Here is a 21,055-nt window from a genome sequence, read left to right as displayed (position 1 = left end):
CCAAATCAACAGTGGTAGAAACGCTGAACTTTGTCTCAATAGGTCTGCTCGATGACCCAAATGAAAGCTGCCGAAAAGAGAGAGAGAAAGGTAACAGAAACGCCCAACGTGGGGCTCGAACCCACGACCCTGAGATTAAGAGTCTCATGCTCTACCGACTGAGCTAGCCGGGCCGATTAAAACTCATTCAAGAGCAAGTCACTGTTTTCATCAACAACTTCTCTACTCGTGTAAAGTTTGAGGGTGTTTTTAAGTCAACAAGAATACAAAATAGGCCAACACATGCACTGGACAACTATCTTCTGCTAAACTCTGAGGTCATCTTGTAACGCTAGACAGCATGTGGCCCAGGATATATGCCCCGTGCACTTGTTGGCAGTTGCAAAGCAGCGAAAACTTAATTCGTCCCTGGGTGGGCTCGAACCACCATCCTTACGGTTAACAGCCGAACTCGCTAACCGATTGCGCCACAGAGACTCTGATCATCGAAATCAACAGTGGTAGAAACGCTGAACTTTGTCTCAATAGGTCTGCTCGATAACCCAAATGAAAGCTGGTGAAAAGAGAGAGAGAAATGTAACAGAAACACCCAACGTGGGTCTCAAACCCACAACCCTGAGGTTAAGAGCATCATGCTCTACCAACTGAGCTAGCCGGGCCGATAAAAACTCATTCAAGAGCAAGTCACTGTTTTCATCAATACCTTCCCTACTCGTGTCAAGTTTGATGGTGTTTTTAAGTCAACAAGAATAAAAAAATTGGCCAATACATGCACTGGACAACAATCTTCTGCTAAAATCTGAGGTCATCTTGTAAAAAAACAAATCAGAATTGGCTGTTTATTTAAAAGGGGAGGAGCTACAATATGCTCCGCCCTCTCTTCGTGTTCAAACATCGAATAAAAATGCATTTTTCAAAGCACTTCACAGGACCTTTAAGGTTGGGCTGGGAGATATTAATTAAATTGGATTCACATTCGACATGATTGAGCAAAGCTGCAATTGTCATGGACATGGACACAAAATATATTATTTGCAAAAGGTAAAGAACAATAGTTTAAACCTGTTACAATATCTAAATCATAAACATCTACTTTAAAGGGGACATAGTGTGCTGCCTTTTTAGAAGATGTTAAATAAATAAAAACACCTTTTAGGTTTTGATCCAATTGTGACTGTCGCTTTAAATTAAAATGAGATTGTTCTCTTTTAAATAGAGGCGGAGCTACAAATGTGGGTCAGCATAGCAGCAGATTCAAAAAACAAGACTGACTATGCTAATGAGGGAGAGATGGGCGGGGCTTTCCCTCTCTAATGACACGTACAAAAGGAGAATGTCAATAAAAGTGTGATTGTAAAAAATAGGATTAATACATTTTTACCATTAGAGGCTAGCTATATTCACACACTGCTGACACACAACTGTGTTTAAACCCCTTATAAAAGTGATTTTTGCATTGTAGGTTCCCTTTAAAGTCTATAGCTAATGTGTTTTAATAATTCTGGAAACAGCAGGTTTGTTTACTGATAAAAAATATATTTTTTAACATGTGATGGGACATTTTTTCTGTAAGGGAACATAGATTGCAGTTTTTGCTTCCTTGCTAACTAAAGTTTATTCATTTAATCTGTAATCAATATTTGTCCAGTTTGATTAGCTATTATTTAGTTATTTGCCTGACTAATCAGAAACAGATAGTGATCAATAAACACTGGCTTGGTTGTAAGCCAGACTTCACATTTACAAAACAATAATAATAATTATTGTTATTTTTTTTATTATTCCCAGTACAGGATTGCAGCTAAAAGGGCATCCGCTGTGTAAAACACATGCTGGATAATTGGCGGTTCATTTCACTGTGGTGACCCCCTGAGGAATAAAGGGACTAAGCCGAAGGAAAGGAAATTATTATTATTATTATAAATACATTTCTCAGTACTGGGTTGTGGCTGGAAGGGCATCTGCTGTGTAAAACATATGCTGGAATAGTTGGGGGTTCATTCCGCTGTGGCAACCCCTGATGATAATGGACTGATAAATGATTGATAATTACAAATACATAATGTTGTGAAAAAAAACAATATAAGAGTTAATATGAGACGTACATTTTAGATTAAATGCACTGTTGAAAGGCAGTTCGGGTACTTACACTAGCAGAAACACTAGCAACTTTCTGTTTCACCTTGTTTTAGGCTAGTATTTTTGTGGCCTCACAATGAAGGAAAGTTTTTTCTGCGGATTCAGGGACGTGAAGACATGATGTACCATACTAATGATTGCATAACCCTCACCCTTAACACGCTGCACTTTGAAATTGATTGTTTCACGTTGCATATGCAACATTACAAAACTATCTTTTAGAGGCGCCCACTGTATTACCAGGTTACGCGAGGTTTAAAAATGCAACTTAAACTGAATTATACTACCACAACTCGAAATAAGAACACGCAGTCATTGTTTTAAATTATTATAAACATCTGTAAAGATTTATATGGCAGTATTTCGCATCTAAATGAACATAAACTTGCAGATGTTTTCGAGTTCCCCCCCTATCAGCGGAATGGTATGGTCGAGCGTGTATGACGGAGGGATGACATCAGGTTTCCGCATCGCGTGAATCGATTCGCTTGTCGGTCCAGAAGTGAGCAGGTAACAACTATTCTCAAACTTATTTTATTAAAAACTATTATTACTTACAGCTGGTGTCACTATATGACACATACTTATTAGATACTGAGCGATAATGCCTGCAGATACCGAAAGATATTCGGCGATTCGTTCTTTGTTCATTTCTCATATAGAAACAGATATATAAACAATGAAAGCAATGAATTATTATAACTGTTTTACTTTGAGGGTTTACAGTTTAATACAGCTATATGCGTTTCACGTGTAAAAAAAGTAAACAAAATGTGGTCAAGACTGTGGTTGAGTCATTTATTAAGATTTTTGAAACATTTCCTAATTGTTTAAGCTTATTGTTTAGAAATGTGAATATTACCTTCATATACTTCGTTATTTAACTTGCTATTTTACTTTAAATACAAAAAAATGGTATTAGTGGTACAGTTAGGAATTAGGTGTCCAGAATATGTGACTAAATAACTCCAATGTCTTCAATGTTAAAGAATTGAACTTGTTTTGGTAATTTTTATGTGTTTTAGAGTTAAGTATACAGAGTATATATGTTTGGTGGACTTTGCTGTAGATGATTTGCATGTGAACCATATTTCCATTACTATTGGTTAATCTGTGTGACATAAGTTTGACGCCTGAAAGAGTGTGTGTGTGTGTGTGTATTGCGATATTGGGATTTAAAGCCGGTTCATGTCTCTGACACTGCTGAGAAAGCACATTTGTCAGACACGTGACTTGGCTCTGTTCTTGATTTGACATTATCATGATAAGAGTAAAATATGGCAAGTCATTTCAAGCCAGTCACCTGGCTAATGTCACTGTTTTAAATCTCCTCAAAAGGAGTAGCTCCATTTAATATATTTGCACAATCAGACTTTTTCCTTGATAATCTAATTTCAGAAAAGCATTCTTTGGTCATTTTAAATAGTGAAATCATTATCATATAATGACTATTGTGGTGCAGTGTTGTTGTTTACAGTCGATTAAATAGTGCAGATGTTGTTTTAAAGACATACTTGCATGAAATTTCAGACTGAATATTTAAATTAGCATGGTAAACAATATATATATATATATATATATATATATATATATATATATATATATATATATATATATATATATATATATATATATATATATATCTGAATATAAAAACCAACTTCACCTCAATCTCCATTTATACATTTCAGGCCATTGGAGAACTGTGAAATGTATTTTAGACTGGCAAGATTTGTTTGGTTCTGTGCGTATAAAAGATTTGCATGGTAACTTTATTAATTTAGGGCGTTGGTGGATGTTATGGTAGTGATATGGACTTTGGAGTTTTTAATCTTTTGGGTGGAGACAGGGTGGCTCAGTGGTTAGCACGATCACCTCGCCTCATAGCAAGAAGGTTGCTGGTTTAAGTCCCAGCTGAGCCAGTTGGCATTTCTGTGTGGAGTTTGCATGTTCTCCCCGTGTTGGTGTGGGTTTCCTCTGGGTGCTCTGGTTTCCCCCACGGACCAAAAACATGCGCTATAGGGGAATTGATTAACTAAATTGGCTGTAGTGTATGAGTGTGTGTGCGTGTGTATGGGTGTTTCCCAGTACTGGGTTGGAGATGGAAGGGCATCAGCTGTGTAAAACATATCCTGGATAAGTTGGCGGTTCATTCCACTGTGGCGACCCCTGATGAATAAAGGGACTGAGGCAAAGGAAAATGAATGAATAAATGAACTTTCATTAATGTACAGCATTGATGTTATGGTATAGTGATATGGACTTTGGATCTTTGAGGTGTTTTGATCGAAAAGCTGCGTGAGATAACAATAAAACAATGAAATTAAAAAAAGATGAGTAAAATTTACTTCGTTTTTCTTCGGAAGTTCTGTCTATTCAGTATTTTAAAGTAAATTTCACACGATTAAGTGTACTTTTTGCTTAACTATGTTATGTCGAAGTAACACTTAATTTGTTCACTTTAAGTAAACTTAGTAATTTGGGAAAAAAGTATTGTAAAGTTTACTTAGAACTGGACTTTTTAAGTGTATCGTTTAACTAAAAATATTAAAGTAAACAGTAGCAGATTTCTTTTTTCAACACTCCCTCATAAAAAAGGTACACGGTGGTACAAATAATGTTCCCTAAGAAACGTTCCTTAAGTTGTACCTTATATTGTACAGAAAAGACCTCTTATGATACTCTTCTGTGCCTTTTATGGTACAATTGAAATGAAGGTACACAATTGTTCTCATAAAAAAGGTTGATAAGTGTTGGACAACTCCTTCTTTATTACAATATATATGAAAATAAATATTACTGGAAAGGCAAAGTGATTTATGAATAATTTCCATATTAAAACATGAATCATCATATAAAAGCATGTTTAAAGAAACTCGTAAACATTCATTATTAAATTCTATAAAACAAAACAACTGGTAAAACAAAACTATAGGTATGTAGACTAAACATTTAATGCATTTTTAATAAACATTTGGTGAACATTTTCTGAAAAACACAGTTTCAATAGTGATATCCGCACCTTTTGGTGTTTGTTTTCCACTACGCACGTGAGCTGGCAAAAGTCCTGCATACGCAGTGTTCATGCAGACATTTTACTATTGTTAAACTAATCAGACATTGAGCATATCTCATTACAATACTTTTGCATAATTCTATTTCTATTTTAAAATAAAGTAAATTAAATGAACTTTTAAGTGATGACAAAGCTGTTGTGTGAAAATTAGAGAAAAAAATGTTTCATATTGTAGATGGGAGAATGTATTTCTGAAATATTTGTGTGTAATGTTTAGCTGGAAAACGATCTTTTGATTTATGTAAAAGGATTTTTATTTTTCATTGTAAATGGAAAAGGTGCATTTACACAAACTTTTTTTACATTTAAAAATGTATTTGATGTTTTTTTATTTACTGAACATAAATTGAGGCATTTTGTATAGAGCAAAATGCCTTTAAATAGTTCTTGAAGGAACACATTATAGACACTGGTAAGGTATAAAGTGTCTCGTCGCTGTGGTGGTGCCTTCATGGATCAGATTTGTTTCTTTGATGATGCTACAATATTGTATCTGCAGGTTTTAAAAACCAGAGGTACATTTTGGTTTCCGATGGTACAAATCATCTCCTTATAGGTAGAAACTGCAATGGTACAAAGTTGTTTCTTTGTCTTAAGGTACAATTCTGTTCCATAAAAAGGTACTACCCCAGTGACAAGGGTTTGTACCTTCTTTGGTACAACATTGTACCATTTTTTTTTCTGAGAGTGTATGAAAACTTACCACCAACACAAATGTAATAAAGAGGTACTGACTGAAATTTTCTATCTATCTATCTATCTATCTATCTATCTATCTATCTATCTATCTATCTATCTATCTATCTATCTATCTATCTATCTATCTATCTATCTATCTATCTATCTGTCTGTCTGTGTCTGTCTGTCTGTCTGTCTGTCTGTCTGTCTGTTTGTCTGTCTGTCTGTCTATAGTTTGCATCTATCTATCTATCTATCTATCTATCTATCTATCTATCTATCTATCTATCTATCTATCTGTCTGTCTGTCTGTCTGTCTGTCTGTCTGTCTGTCTGTCTGTCTGTCTGTCTGTCTGTCTGTCTGTCTGTCTGTCTGTCTGTCTGTCTATCTATCTGTCTGTCTGTCTGTCTGTCTGTCTGTCTGTTTGTCTATAGTTTGCATCTATCTATCTATCTATCTATCTATCTATCTATCTATCTATCTATCTATCTATCTATCTATCTATCTATCTATCTATCTATCTATCTATCTATCTATCTATCTATCTATCTATCTATCTGTCTGTCTGTCTGTCTGTCTGTCTGTCTGTCTGTCTGTCTATAGTTTGCATCTATCTATCTATCTATCTATCTATCTATCTATCTATCTATCTATCTATCTATCTATCTATCTATCTATCTATCTATCTATCTATCTGTCTGTCTGTCTGTCTGTCTGTCTGTCTGTCTGTCTGTCTGTCTGTCTGTCTGTCTGTCTGTCTGTCTGTCTGTCTGTCTGTCTGTCTATCTATCTATCTGTCTGTCTGTCTGTCTGTCTGTCTGTTTGTCTATAGTTTGCATCTATCTATCTATCTATCTATCTATCTATCTATCTATCTGTCTGTCTGTCTGTCTGTCTGTCTGTCTGTCTGTCTGTCTATAGTTTGCATCTATCTATCTATCTATCTATCTATCTATCTATCTATCTATCTATCTATCTATCTATCTATCTATCTATCTATCTATCTATCTATCTATCTATCTATCTATCTATCTATCTATCTATCTATCTATCTATCTATCTATCTATCTATCTATCTATATATATATATATATATATATATATATATATATATATATATACTGTATATATATATATTTATTGTTTTATTTTTATTTATTTATTTTTTTGCTATTCTGCACATGTGTGGTAATTTAGTTGTGAGTGTTTTGCTGCTGTGTCAGCCAAAGAAAGGATATTATGTGACATGAAACTGACCAAAAGTCTTTCATAGATTATTAAAGGTGTTATCAGTCACATCAATGCATTCAGTGTATAGCTGCAGTGTTGTCAAAAGATCTGGATCTATTTAAACATCCACACAATCATAATTATAATATAATATTAAATACATAACGTTAAATTCACAACAATAGCAAGGGCTGAGCTCCCCAAGGATGAAATCCTAGAATGGCTTCTTGTCCAGTCTTTTATTAAAGCATAAACCAAAAAGGTCATGGTGTCCGCTACATTCATTCTTCCATGGCAGGGCGCCACACCTAAATTCATCCCGCCACGGCTACATTACAGCTTCTCATTCAAAACATTTAGTCGTTGTTGTTTTTTAATAATTATATTATAATAATTGCAGCAAATTATTATTATATATATATAATTATAATTGCAGCAAAACGGGTTATAATTGCAGCAAAATGTATTAAAAGGTAAGTGAATTATAACAGCGCATAATCATAACTTTTCTGTAACCGCAGTAGTGCTGTGCGTTATTTATTTGACCCTTTAAGGTGACTTGCTGACTGACTGTTGCGTGATGCCTGAGGCAAACACGACGTAGCCTCCGCATACAATGACTTTACTGGAGTTCATAGCTGTTTCACTCACTCTTAATGTTTCTGTGGCGTCGTGTCATGTTTGTCACGTGACACTATTATTATGCTTTCCAGTTTTAATGCAAAATATATAAGTGAGGGTTTACTCTACACCATAACTTTTCAATGCAGATGGATGGGGCAACCATCACTGCATCCAAAATGGTAAAAAGCCTTGGAGTAACGATTGATGACGATTGATGACTTCTCTGACCACATTTCTAGAACTGCTCGATCTTGCAGATTCGCACTCTATAACAGTGGTTCCCAAACTGGGGGTCGCGACCCCTGCGGGGGTCGCAGAATAATTTCAAGGGGTCGCGAGAGTTATTTAAAAATTGTGTAATTTTCAGTGATTATAATAAATATTTTTCAGTATTACAAGTGAAAGCTAATATTTTCAGATTTTTAAAAAGATATTACTGATTCATAAAGTATTTAGGACACATTCAGGCAGAATGCATCTTTGTACTTGGAACGCAGCGTTCAGGAACAGTTTAAAACTGTTGTCATGTCAACTTGCCGCAGTAAACAAAGCCTTCAACGCTTGCCCCGCCTTCGCGCTCTTCTTATTGGCCCACTGCTCTAAGAACTGAACACGAATGATTGGTTAAAATCAGCTGTCAATCACTCAGTCAACGCCTCCTGTCTTCAGATGACAGGAGCTACAACCGCGAAAATGTAAAGCGCTTTAGACGAGAGAATGAAAACAACACTGACAGATTTTGTCTTAGAAACACCTAAAGCTACAAATATTGGCACATCTGATTACTGATCATGTGCTGAATGTTAATCCACCAGCTATACTTATTGAAGAGTGGATAAAAGACCTCCATTGGCTTCAAGTCTGCTATGAAAATAACTAGCATTCACTGTAAAGTCTGTGGGATATCTTTTGGGATATCCGTCCGTGTATCTTTTGGTCACTCAATTATGTTATAAAAATGTCTTTTCTTGTGATAACGGGATTTCATTGAGACATATTTTCCTCACGCATGCATATTTTTTTTTTTTGCTTGTTAGTGTTGATTTTCAAATGCAATAAATCTGTTTATAAAACTTGTAGTAACAGTGCGATAATTGGTGGGAGCCACTAAATTTTGGCTGGTGCGTCTACATTTTTAAAGTTAGAAGCACCAGTGTTACCAAGCAGAAATGTTAATTTCGAGCCCTGTAATCTATAGTAAATAAAGTTAAAATATTGTGAACAGCTTAAAAAAAAGCTATTTTTATTGTTTGTATATGCTTTGGTAGTGGGGGGTCGCGAGTTCTTGACGATCTTACAATGGGGGTCGCGGGTTTAAAAGTTTGAGAACCACTGCTCTATAACATCAGAAAGGTCCGACCCTTCATATCTGAACATGCAGCTCAACTCATTGTTCAAGCTCTTGTTCTCTCCAAACTGGATTATTGCAACTCTCTATTAGCCGGGCTTCCAGCTAATTCTATCAAGCCTCTTCAGCTGCTTCAGAACGCAGCAGCACGAGTGGTCTTTGATGAACCCAAAAGAGCACATGTCACTCCGCTACTCACCCGTTTGCACTGGCTGCCAGTTGCTGCTCGCATCAAATTCAAAGCTCTGATGTTTGCTTACAAAGCGACCTCTGGCTTTGCTCCTTCGTATCTGCTCTCACTTCTGCAGATTTATGTGCCCTCCAGAAACTTGCGTTCTGTGAATGAACGTCGCCTCGTTGTTCCATCCCTAAGAGGGAAGAAATCACTTTCCCGAACTCTCACATTCAATCTGCCCAGTTGGTGGAATGAACTCCCTAACTACATCAGAACAGCAGAGTCACTTGCTGTCTTCAAGAAACGAGTAAAAACGCAACTGTTTAGTCTCCACTTTCCTTCCTAATCTGTAACTGCCTCTCTGGCTATACCACTAACTGTACTCTCTCTCTCTCTCACAAAAAAAACAAACAAAAAAAAAAACTGCTGCTCTTATAGTTGTGTAAATTGCTTCCTTGTCCTCATTTGTAAGTCGCTTTGGATAAAAGCGTCTGCTAAATGACTAAATGTAAATGTAAATGTTTTTATTTAAAAGACATATAAATGATCGTGATCTATGACAAGAGATGGGCATCCCCAGGTTTACTTGCGGCCGCGCATTTGCCTCATTTATAAAAGCAGAACACACAGAATTCAACACGTAAATTCACCAGTTACTCCCAAAATGCATCCTAGCAAGTGTCTGGCCAGCTGGGAGAAGAATAGATTAAACTTTATTGTTACTTTCACTACGTGTAGCTGATATGAATAATACACATCAACAAATTATATTTAAATGGATTGTTAGACTTCCATAGACTTTCTTGTGTGTTTTACAAACTAAATGTATTGTTTTACTATAGTACTTGTGTGTATTTACATGTCTAAAACACAAAATAAGCATTGGGTGGTTAAAAACACTGCATAACTGTGATAATATGACAAGTCTTTCTCTGGTTCAGCGCCAGCCAACGCGCCAAAGCTCAGTTTGAATTTTTCACATCATGCTTGTCAAGCTGGATAACAAGTAAACACCAGCAGCAGGGACATTACGTTCCTCACTTTAAAACAGAACAAAAGCAGGATTCTGTCATCACTTCTGCACATTTAGCCGTTGGCACACGTTTTTGTTTATTTAGTGTGAAATGCTCCCACACCTTGAGTGGCACAAACTTCTCTGTATCTTTCATCTAACATTACCTCCGCTCAGGTTTTTGCTCAGTAGTGTCTATGAGGCGAGAGAGGCGCATGTTCACTTCGCTCCACGCTCAACTAAAGTTTTTTTTTTTTTTTAAATCTAACGTCTCCGTGTCAGGTGACACAACTAAGCGATTTTGAAATTCATTGCCAACGCTTTTATTAATTGATTTTAATTGATTTAATCGATTCGTTGTTGCAGCCCTAAACCCTTTCTAACTTTTTGTGTAGACTTTTATGGAAGCCCTGAACCGCAAGGTGAAAAAAAAGCAGTCTTGGTGGTGAGGAAAAAAAAAAAAGAAAACCTATGTCATTATAACAAGATATAATGTCGTTATAACAATGTAAGTTTTCTTTTTTTTTTTTTTTTACCTTGCAGTTCAGGGCTTCTGTAGACTTTAACCTCACAGTTTTCACCAAAATAGCAAAACACTTTTTGCTAGGTTTGTATTTGACAGTACTGTAAAAATTCCTTTTGGTTTGTGCAGTTTAATTCACAGAATTTCGCCAAAGGATGTTGTATACTGTAAACCAGGCATGGGACGATAACCGTGTTCAAGGTATTATTATTATCAAGGTTTATTTATTTACTTTGGACAACAGTATCTCCAGCAGAAAAGATATCCAAAGATGTAGTTTTAAATTGTAATGAAATCAGTGTGTTTGAAACTAATGAAGACAGCAGAAATCAATGATTTATTTTCATTATTTTACATGTTTACTGCTCCAAAATATTTTAAATCTTTCAAAAATTAAAATATATTGTTTTCAAAGGGGGAAAATTTTGTTGTTTTTTTAATCCAGACATTCAAAAAGAATAAATTTTAGAGCAGTAATCACAATACAGTGAAATCGTGATATTTTTATCCAAGGTTATTATACCATCAGAAACTTATTCCGGCCCATGCCTACTGTAAACTCACAGACTTTATTCGTCACATCCATAACGCATGTTTATTTTCCTCATTTAAAATATAAAACATGTTTATAGATGTTTGGGAAATATAAACCGGTGTTTCAATATAATGTAAACATATACTCTCTCTGTGAATTTATGCGTTGAGTTTTTACTGCAGATGTCACATCCATAATGCTGGAATTGCTCAATGCCTAAATATGACTGCAGCTTTTTAAATCACACGCACACACAAAACATTATTCATCCTGTCATCATTTACTCTCCCTTTGCTTGCTTTGAACCGGTTTCAGTTTCTTGCCTCTGTTGAACACAAAAGAAGAAGTTTTGAAGACCATTTACTTCTATATTATTTTTGTCCTACTGTGCAAGTCAATGGTTACAGATTTCACGCATTCTTCAAAATACCTTCTTTTGTGTTCAACAGAGGAAAAAAAAGTTTGAAACCAATTGAGGTAAAAATAAACAGTGATTTAAAAAAAAATTACTTTATTTTGGAATCTTTCTTTGTTTTGTCCTCTATAACCAGCCCACTGCCAGTTTAACCAATTATATTTCAGCACCGTGAGTTGCCATTTGGGTTGGGCGATGTCGACCAATTTGGCATCGTACGATGTCTAATGTAAAACATTGCGATGGACAATGGCATCATCGTCATAGCCGGCAGCGAATTAATTATTTATGAATAATTAATTAATTCATAACTAAATAATTATTTGTAGCCTACCGTTTCAAGTACCTGACCCGCATGGTCTTTGTTTTACCCATAACCAAATCATAAATAAATAAAGATAAGCTACACACAAATTACCACCTGTCAATCACTTTTTCCGCAGGACTCTGGCATGAATAGGCAGAGTGATCTGTGTCGTTATAATGGCGTCCACAAACTTGGTTGGTAAAAAAGGTGCACAACCAACAAGAACCGACTGATGCTGTGACACGTTACCTGATAGATTCTAAAATGGCATTTTAATACTAAGACGTATTAGTGTAAACGGGGCCTCAGTGTGTGTTTTTCGCGAGTGGGTTTCGGCTGCAATGGGGGCGGGGCGGGGCGGAGGATCGCAATGCTCGATCAGCATCGTGATGTCTATCGCCCATCGACCCAACCCTAGTTGCCTTGTTGGAAAACACAGTGCATTCATCAGTTCATTCATCAATTCATTTGAGACAGAAGCAGCCTCCTAAATAAGATACACACATTTGAGAACCAAACAAAGGTCAACACTGTTTTTAAGAATTTACTCCAGATTAAAATCTGAAATGCTTAAACATGGCTGCAGCTTTTTGTTTACCTACTATACAAGTCAGTGGTTACAGGATTTTAACATTCTTCAAAATATCTTCGTTTGTGGTTTTCTGGCTCCAAAATAGCCACTTGAGGTGGAATGCACCATATTTGTGTGTTTCTCCTCAACAGAAGTCATCATAGTTGGTGAACTCAGAGCACAGTGAATGGGAGAGTACAACAAATCATTTATTTACAATCCTATTTGCTGAAATAATGAATGAAAAACTCCAGGATGGTGCTATCAAGACTTTTAGATGAAGGAAAACAATAGTGTGAGACTGATAACAGCAGCCAGAAGAGAGAATAATGGCAGATTTACTGTCCTGCCACCATAGACATGCTGTAAAAACCTACTTTTTGAAATTTAACGCAAAGATGATATAAAACATACAGAAATACAAATAAATGTTCATACGTTTAAAAACTGTCAAGGGTTTAAAAGGGTCCATAAACAGTGATTCTTCAGCCCACTTTATTTCTTCTTCATTCGCAGCAGTGCTCCTCATAGCAATGGCAGACACACAGCCCACAGAGATGATGGAGGAGGACGAGCCCTTCTTCAGTAACTTGGACCTTTTCCTCTTCTCTCTCATTGCTGGCCTGCTGATCTACTGGCTGATCTTCCGCAAAAAAGCTGAACCCATTCCTGAGTTTAAGAAGCTGGAGACCGCGTAAGTACCTAGCGTCTGTATCTGACTAAAGCCCGGCTCACGCTGTGCAGGTTTTAATAATCCTGAATGATTGCAGCACGCCAGACTGCACTAATATGATCTTAATGTTACACTGTAAGATCCAAATACTAATTACAAATACTCAGATTACTGTAATTGAGTAGGTTTTCCCTCAGGAATTGTACCTTACCAAGTAGTTTTGAAAATGTGTACTTGTGCTTTCACGTTAGTACATTTTTTGTGCTGTATCGGCACTTTTACTCTACTATTTTTTTATTTGTGCGTGCGTGCATTTACGTTCATTCATTTATTCATACTTTTATGCCTATGGTTGGCTAAAGTCGAATAATCAGTGCTGAGATTCTTGTCAGGTTTATTTAATTTATTTTTTTACTTGTTTGTTTGTTTGTGCGTTCGTTCGTTTGTGCATATGTGTGCGTTCGTTCGTGCATTCGTTTGTTTGTGTGTTTGTTTGTGTGTTCATTCCTGTGTGCGTTCATTCGTTCGTTCTTTCGTTCATTTATGTTTATGGTTGGCTAAGGTAGAATAATCAGTCCTGAGATTCCTGTCAGGATTAATTAATTTATTTATTTATTTGTGCGTGCCTGTGTGCGAGCTTGTGTTTGTTCTTTCTTTTATGTCTATGGTTGGCTAAAGTTGAATAATCAATCCTGAGATTCTTGTCAGGTTTAATTAATTAATTTATTTATTTGTGCGTGTGTGCATGCTTGTGTTTGTTCATTCTTTTATGTCTATGGTTGGCTAAAGTCGAATAATCAATTCTGAGATTCTTGTCAGGTTTATTTAATTTATTTTTTTACTTGTTTGTTTGTTCGTGCGTTTGTGCATTTGTTCGTTCGTTCGTACGTGTGCGTTCGTTCGTGCATACGTTTGTTTGTGTGTTCGTTCCTGTGTTCGTTCCTGTGTGCGTTCGTTCGTTCGTTCATTCATTTATGTCTGTGGTCGGCTAAAGTCGAATAATCAATCCTGAGATTCTTGTCAGGTTTATGTAATTAATTTTTTTACTTGTTCGTGTGTTTGTGCATTCGTTCGTTCGTTCGTGGGTACGTGTGCGTTCGTTCGTGCATTCGTTCGTGCATTCGTTTGTTTGTGTGTTCGTTCGTGTGTTCATTCCTGTGTGCGTTCATTCGTTCGTTCATTCATTTGTGTCTATGGTTGGCTAAGGTAGAATAATCAATCCTGAGATTCTTGTCAGGTTTAATTAATTTATTTATTTGTGCGTGCCTGTGTGTGTGCTTGTGTTTGTTCATTTTTTATGTCTGTGGTCGGCTAAAGTCGAATAATCAATCCTGAGATTCTTGTCAGGTTTAATTAATTTATTTATTTGTGCGTGCCTGTGTGTGTGCTTGTGTTTGTTCATTTTTTATGTCTGTGGTCGGCTAAAGTCGAATAATCAATCCTGAGATTCTTGTCAGGTTTATGTAATTAATTTTTTTACTTGTTCGTTTGTTTGTGCGTTTGTGCATTCGTTCGTTCGTTCGTGCGTACGTGTGCGTTCGTTCGTGCGTTCGTTCGTGCATTTGTTCGTGCATTCGTTTGTTTGTGTGTTCGTTCGTGTGTTCGTTCCTGTGTGCGTTCGTTCGTTCATTCATTTATGTCTATAGTTGGCTAAGGTAGAATAATCAGTCCTGAGATTCTTGTTAGGTTTAATTAATTAATTTATTTATTTGTGCGTGCCTGCGTGCTTTCGTTCCTTCATTCATTTATGTCTATGGTTGGCTAAGGTAGAATAAATCAGTCCTGAGATTCTTGTCAGGTTTAATTTATTTTTTTATTTGTGCGTGCCTGCGTGCGTGCTTGTGTTTGTTCATTCATTTATGTCTATGGTTGGCTAAGGTAGAATAATCAATCCTGAGATTCTTGTCAGGTTTATGTAATTTATTTTTTTACTTGTTCGTTTGTTTGTGCGTTCGTTCGTTCGTTCGTTCGTGCGTACGTGTGCGTTCGTTCGTGCATTTGTTTGTTTGTGTGTTCCTTCGTGTGTTCGTTCCTGTGTGCGTTCATTCGTTCGTTCATTCATTCATGTTTATGGTTGGCTAAGGTAGAATAATCAGTCCTGAGATTCTTGTCAGGTTTAATTAATTAATTTATTTATTTGTGCGTGCCTGTGTGCGTGCTTGTGTTTGTTCTTTCTTTTATGTCTATTGTTGGCTAAGGTAGAATAATCAGTCCTGAGATTCTTGTCAGGTTTAGTTTATTTCTTTAATTAATTATTTGTGCGTTCGTGCATGCTGTCGTTCGTTTGATCGTTCCTTCCTTCCTTCCTTCCTTCCTTCCTTCATTTATTGATTGATTGATTCATTCATTCATACACTTATGTTTCTCGCAAATAGAAAAAAACAAATTGTATAAAATATATTTATTTACTAAATGTATATATTTATTAATATTAAAGCCATAGTTCACCCAATGATGAACATTTTCTCACTATTTACTCTCCCTCAAGTGGTTCCAAACCATTATGAGTTTCGGTCAAGCACGAAAGAACATTTTCTGAAGAAACCAGTAACCATTGACTTCCAGAGTAAGAAAAACAAACACTATGGAAGTCAATGGTTACAGGTTTCCAACATTCTTTAAACCATCTTGTCTTGTGTTCGAGAGAAGAGAGAAACTCACATTTGAAATGAGTAAGCGGTGAGTAAATAATGACAGAATTTATGTTTTTGGGTGAACTACCCCTTTAATTATTTTAATTTAAAATTTTATTTAAGTAATTTTAATCTACAAATAAATTTGAGTAATGCTTTTTTTGTATGACTTTTGTATGAAGTCAAATAAAACCTAAGAAAAATGACTGTTTCCTATAATGGAGTACACATTTATTTTAAAACTGCTGTTATTGATCATTTGGGGTTCTATTTTATTGATCTAGGCACAAAGTCTAAAGTGCATGGCGCAAAAGCATTAAGGGCGTATGAATCTACTTTTGCTATTTAAAGGACGGGAAAATGCCCCGGCGCATGGTCTAACAGGGTTGTGCTAATTCTCTTAATGAGTTCTGGGTGTGTTTTAAGCATAACCTGCATTAAACCAATCAGAGTCTCATCTCACATTCTGTTTAAGAGTCAGTTGCGTCGCTCCATGGCGCATTTGCTATTTACATGGTGGACTTAGTAAGTGTAAAAACTGAACGCTTCACTAGTGGGAAAACAGTTAAACAGAGCATCTGCAGCGCGAGAATAAAGAACGAGCCTCCTTCATTCAGCCTCTTTACTTTACTTTTACACTTTACTTTACTCCTTTACTTTAGTGGAGTGAGGAAACAGTGGAAACTCACTCCTCTGAACACATCCATTAGCCCACATATTTAATTTAGCTTGTTAAGTACAAAGATTTGTGTCAAAACTATTTCTAAATTCAGTTCTAATCTCCAGCAAAGGAATAAATGAACAATAATAATGAAGTGTGGTCAAAACACTGAGTTATATCCAAACACACGTCCTGTTCTTATGCCCCATATGGTGATGCAGACATCTCTAAAACCCTACAATTAGACAAATCTAAACTAGCTTTTGTTTAACAAATATAAATATGCATCTAATAAATAATACTGCTAATAATAATAACATTATACAGATGCAGATTGACATGAATAAACTGAAAAAGCCCCCAGAGGTGAAGAAGGCATGGAGGCAGTGGTGTTTATATTGATGTAGAAAATGTTTGTATCATTTTAATCCTTTAATTGTCTTCATATATAAAGATATTTGTGTATTGTTGTTTATCCTGTGTGCATTCAGCAGTGTGTAAGCGTTTGGACCTGCATAGACGCATAACTAACAAGCTCTGCTGGACTTTAGAGAAGCTTTTAGTTGGTCAATGGCGCGGTTTATTTCAGTTCCTCAAAATAGCAGCGTGCAATGCGCCTTAACACACCTCCTTTGTAGACCAGCACACCCATAAGTCCACAAAGTTTCGCAAATGGATTTGCTATTTAAACAACGTGGTGGAAAATGTAAAATTAATGTTGGCTGAAATTGCAACAAATTGCACCAAACGCGTCTCATTGCGCTGGGTGTATGATGGGCCCTGTAGTCTGAAATGCTACAAATACAAATTGTGTGTGTGTGTGTGTGTGTGTGTGTGTGTGTGTGTTTTTAATGCTGTTATTTTGCTGACTTTGGAGCTGCAGGGAATGTGTATTGCTTGCCTAGCCTTGAAAAGTGTCATTGGCAAAGGTCTAATCCAATGCCAGACTTTGTAGACACTCCTGAGCTTTTTTTAAGTGAGATAACAAACTGTAGGACTTCCACATGGTTGAAGGAGACATTTTGTGATTTATTTATATTTCTAACATGCGTCATCTGGCAGAGACAGACAGGGATATGGTTAATTAAATGTAGAAGAATTCCTAGAATTGCTCAGTGAATGATAGCCTAATGTTTATTTCTATAGCATTCAAATAAAAACATGTTTTAATAGAATGTACAGTTGAAGAGAGAATTATGAGCTTAACAGAGAGCAGATTTCTTTAACACATTTCTAATCATGATAGTTTTAATTACTCATTTCTAATAACTGATTTCTTTTCTCTTTGCCATGATGACAGCACATAATATTAGACTAGATATTCTTCAAGACACTAGTATTCAGCTTAAAGTGACATTTAAAGGCTTAACTAGGTGAATTAGGGTAAAGTTAGGGTAATTAGGCAAGTCATTGTATAACAGTGGTTTGTTCTGGAGACAATCCAAAACACACATTGCTTAAGGGGGCTAATAATTTTGACCTTAAAATGGCTTTAAAAACCATTAAAAACTGCTTTTATTCTAGCTGAAATAAAACAAATAAGACTTTCCCCAGAAGAAAAAATATTATAGGAAATACTGTGAGAAATAAATTTTATTAGTTTTGTTGTTATTTGTATATATTTCATGAAACCGTTAGGGTTGTAAATTAAACTACAGGGTTCCACACAATTCCTTCATGTTGTCTCTACATAATTTAAATTGGCTTCATCGTTTTTACATGTCTAAGTACATGGAATTATTTACTTTTTATATATATAATATGTTTTATTTATTACTGAAGTGTTGACATGAATATAACAAATGCTGCTGATGTGCATTAAAATGTGAATGAATGAATGAATGAATAAATAAATGAATGAATAACCAAATTAATGAATGAATAAATAAATGAATAAGTAAATGAATGAATGAATAAGTAAATGAATGAATGAATAACCAAATAAATGAATGAATAAATAAATAAATGAATAGATAAATAAGTGAATAAATAAATGAATGAATGAATGAATAAACAAATGGATAAATGAATGAATGAATAATTAAATAAGTAAATGAATGATTGAGTAAATAAATGAATGAACGAATGATTAAATAAATGAATGAATTAATTAATGAATAAATGTATTATTAATAAACAAGTAAATGAATTAATAAATAAATGAATGAATAAATAAATAAATAAGTAAATGAATGGATGAATAAATGAATGAATTAATAATTAAATAAACAAACGAATGAAAGAATGAATGAACAAATTAATGAATGGATAAACAAATAATTAAATGAATGAATAAACAAATGAATTAATGAATAAATAAATAAGTAAATGAATGAATAAATAAAAGAATGAATAAATAAGTAAATGAATGAATGAACTCATAAATTAATGAATAAATAATGAATGAATGAACAAATAAGTAAATGAATGAATAAATGAATGAATAAACAAATAAGTAAATGAATGAGTGAATAAATAAATGAATTAACGAATGAATAAATAAATAAATAATTGAATAAATAAATAAATGAATGAATGAATAAACGAATGGATGAATGAATGAATAATTAAATAAGTAAATTAATGATTGAGTAAATAAATGAATGAACGAATGATTAAATAAATAAATGAATTAATGAATAAATGTATTAATTAATAAACAAGTAAATAAATGAATAAATAAATGAATTAATAAATAAATAAGTAAATGAATGGATGAATAAATGAATTAATTAATAATTAAATAAATGAATGAAAGAATGAATGAACAAATTAATGAATGAATAAACAAATAAGTAAATGAATGAATAAACAAATGAATTAATGAATAAATAAATAAGTAAATGAATGAATAAACAAATGAATTAATGAATAAATAAAGGAATGAATAAATAAGTAAATGAATGAATGAACTAATAAATTAATGAATAAATAAAGAATGAATGAATGAATGAACAAATAAGTAAATGAATGAATAAATGAAAGAATGAAAAAACAAATGAATTTATAAATGAATGAATAAACAAATAAGTAAATGAATGATTGAATGAGTGAATGAATAAACAAATTAACAAATGAATGAATAAATAAATAAATAAATAAATGAATGAATGAATAAACGAATGGATAAATGAATGAATGAATAATTAAATAAGTAAATGAATGATTGAGTAAATAAATGAATGAACAAATGATTAAATAAATAAATGAATTAATGAATTAATGAATAAATGTATTAATTAAAAAACAAGTAAATGAATGAATAAATAAATGAATAAATAAATAAATAAGTAAATGAATGGATAATTAAATGAATTAATTAATAATTAAATAAATAAACGAATGAAAGAATGAACAAATTAATGAATGAATAAACAAATAAGTAAATGAATGAATAAACAAATGAATTAATGAATAAATAAATAAGTAAATAAATGAATAAACAAATGAATTAATGAATAAATAAAGGAATGAATAAATAAACAAGTAAATGAATGAATAAACTAATAAATTAATGAATAAATAAAGAATGAATGAATGAACAAATAAGTAAATGACTGAATAAATGAAAGAATGAAAAAACAAATGAATGGATAAATGAATATAAGTAAATGAATGATTGAATAAGTGAATGAATAAACGAATTACGAATGAACGAACGAATGAATAAATAAACAAGTAAATTAATGAATTAATTAATTAATAAATGAATAAACAAATGAATGAATGGATGGATGAATGAATGAATGAATGAATGAATAGCATTTAAATGTTATGTCAGACCTACAAAAAAAATAGCAGAGTGAAATAATAATAATAATAATAATAAAAGCGTAACGGATGATTTGTTAGTCGGATATTCCAGTTACGCTCTTATACAAAGTGGTGGTTTTTGTTTTGTGGGTGTACTAGAACATGCTCTCATGCTTGGTGATTGGAAAACACATTATTTTTCCTGTAATTCACATTAATCAAATATCAAATGCGTTGTGACTGGTTAACTGCGCCAGTGCGTTATGATTGGCAAATAGCTTAGATGGTGTTTTTTTTTTTGCCACACACCCCTTTCCAAAGCAGTGAGTTCATTTTAGTCCATTCCTAGTTAAAGATCAAAGCTTATCAGTGTTTTCGGTGAAATAATGTTTGTTTTGGGCTTGCAGACAAAACAAAACACTTGTGGCATAAAAAAATACACACTGATATCTAAGGACACAGAAATGATAGTCGTGTTAAACATAATCTAACAATGTGTGTTATTCACAGCAGATACACAACCCTGTTTACACTAATACATTTTAGCTTTAGTTTCAAAACGCATAAGTTTTGCTAAGGTTATGTCTTTCGTCCACACTGTTTTCAAGCACTGAAAGCGGAGCATTTTGGAAACGCTGAAGGGGCTGTTTGGGTTTTAAAACACTGCTGCTCCATGTCCGTGTGGACGGGGGGGAAATAGA

At 34.1% G+C, this 21,055-nt stretch overlaps 1 protein-coding gene and 1 non-coding gene across 3 annotated transcripts in view; one reads left to right on the top strand and one right to left on the bottom strand.

Moving 5' to 3' along the window:
- Positions 1-100: 100 nt before the first annotated feature.
- On the bottom strand, positions 101-173 carry trnak-cuu (transfer RNA lysine (anticodon CUU)). Its single transcript has one exon. It is a non-coding gene; the product is annotated as a tRNA-Lys (tRNA).
- A 2,378-nt stretch (positions 174-2,551) lies between these two features.
- The window catches only part of porb (P450 (cytochrome) oxidoreductase b), a 49,861-nt gene continuing 31,357 nt past the window's right edge, over positions 2,552-21,055 (top strand). Inside the window, exons 1-2 of one of the 2 annotated variants that reach the window (XM_056473088.1) lie at positions 2,552-2,649; positions 13,151-13,328. In XM_056473088.1, coding sequence (XP_056329063.1) covers positions 13,168-13,328 — 161 coding nt within the window. In that variant the 5' untranslated portion in view covers positions 2,552-2,649; positions 13,151-13,167. Of the gene's footprint in view, positions 2,650-10,946; positions 11,008-13,150; positions 13,329-21,055 lie in introns of those variants that run through there. The other variant, XM_056473087.1, reaches the window with a different exon arrangement.

Source organism: Danio aesculapii, chromosome 15 (assembly GCF_903798145.1).
Source record: "Danio aesculapii chromosome 15, fDanAes4.1, whole genome shotgun sequence".
Taxonomy (NCBI): Eukaryota; Metazoa; Chordata; class Actinopteri; order Cypriniformes; family Danionidae; genus Danio; species Danio aesculapii.
The sequence above is the reverse complement of the archived record's forward strand: the minus strand, read 5'-3'. Positions and strand labels throughout refer to the sequence as shown.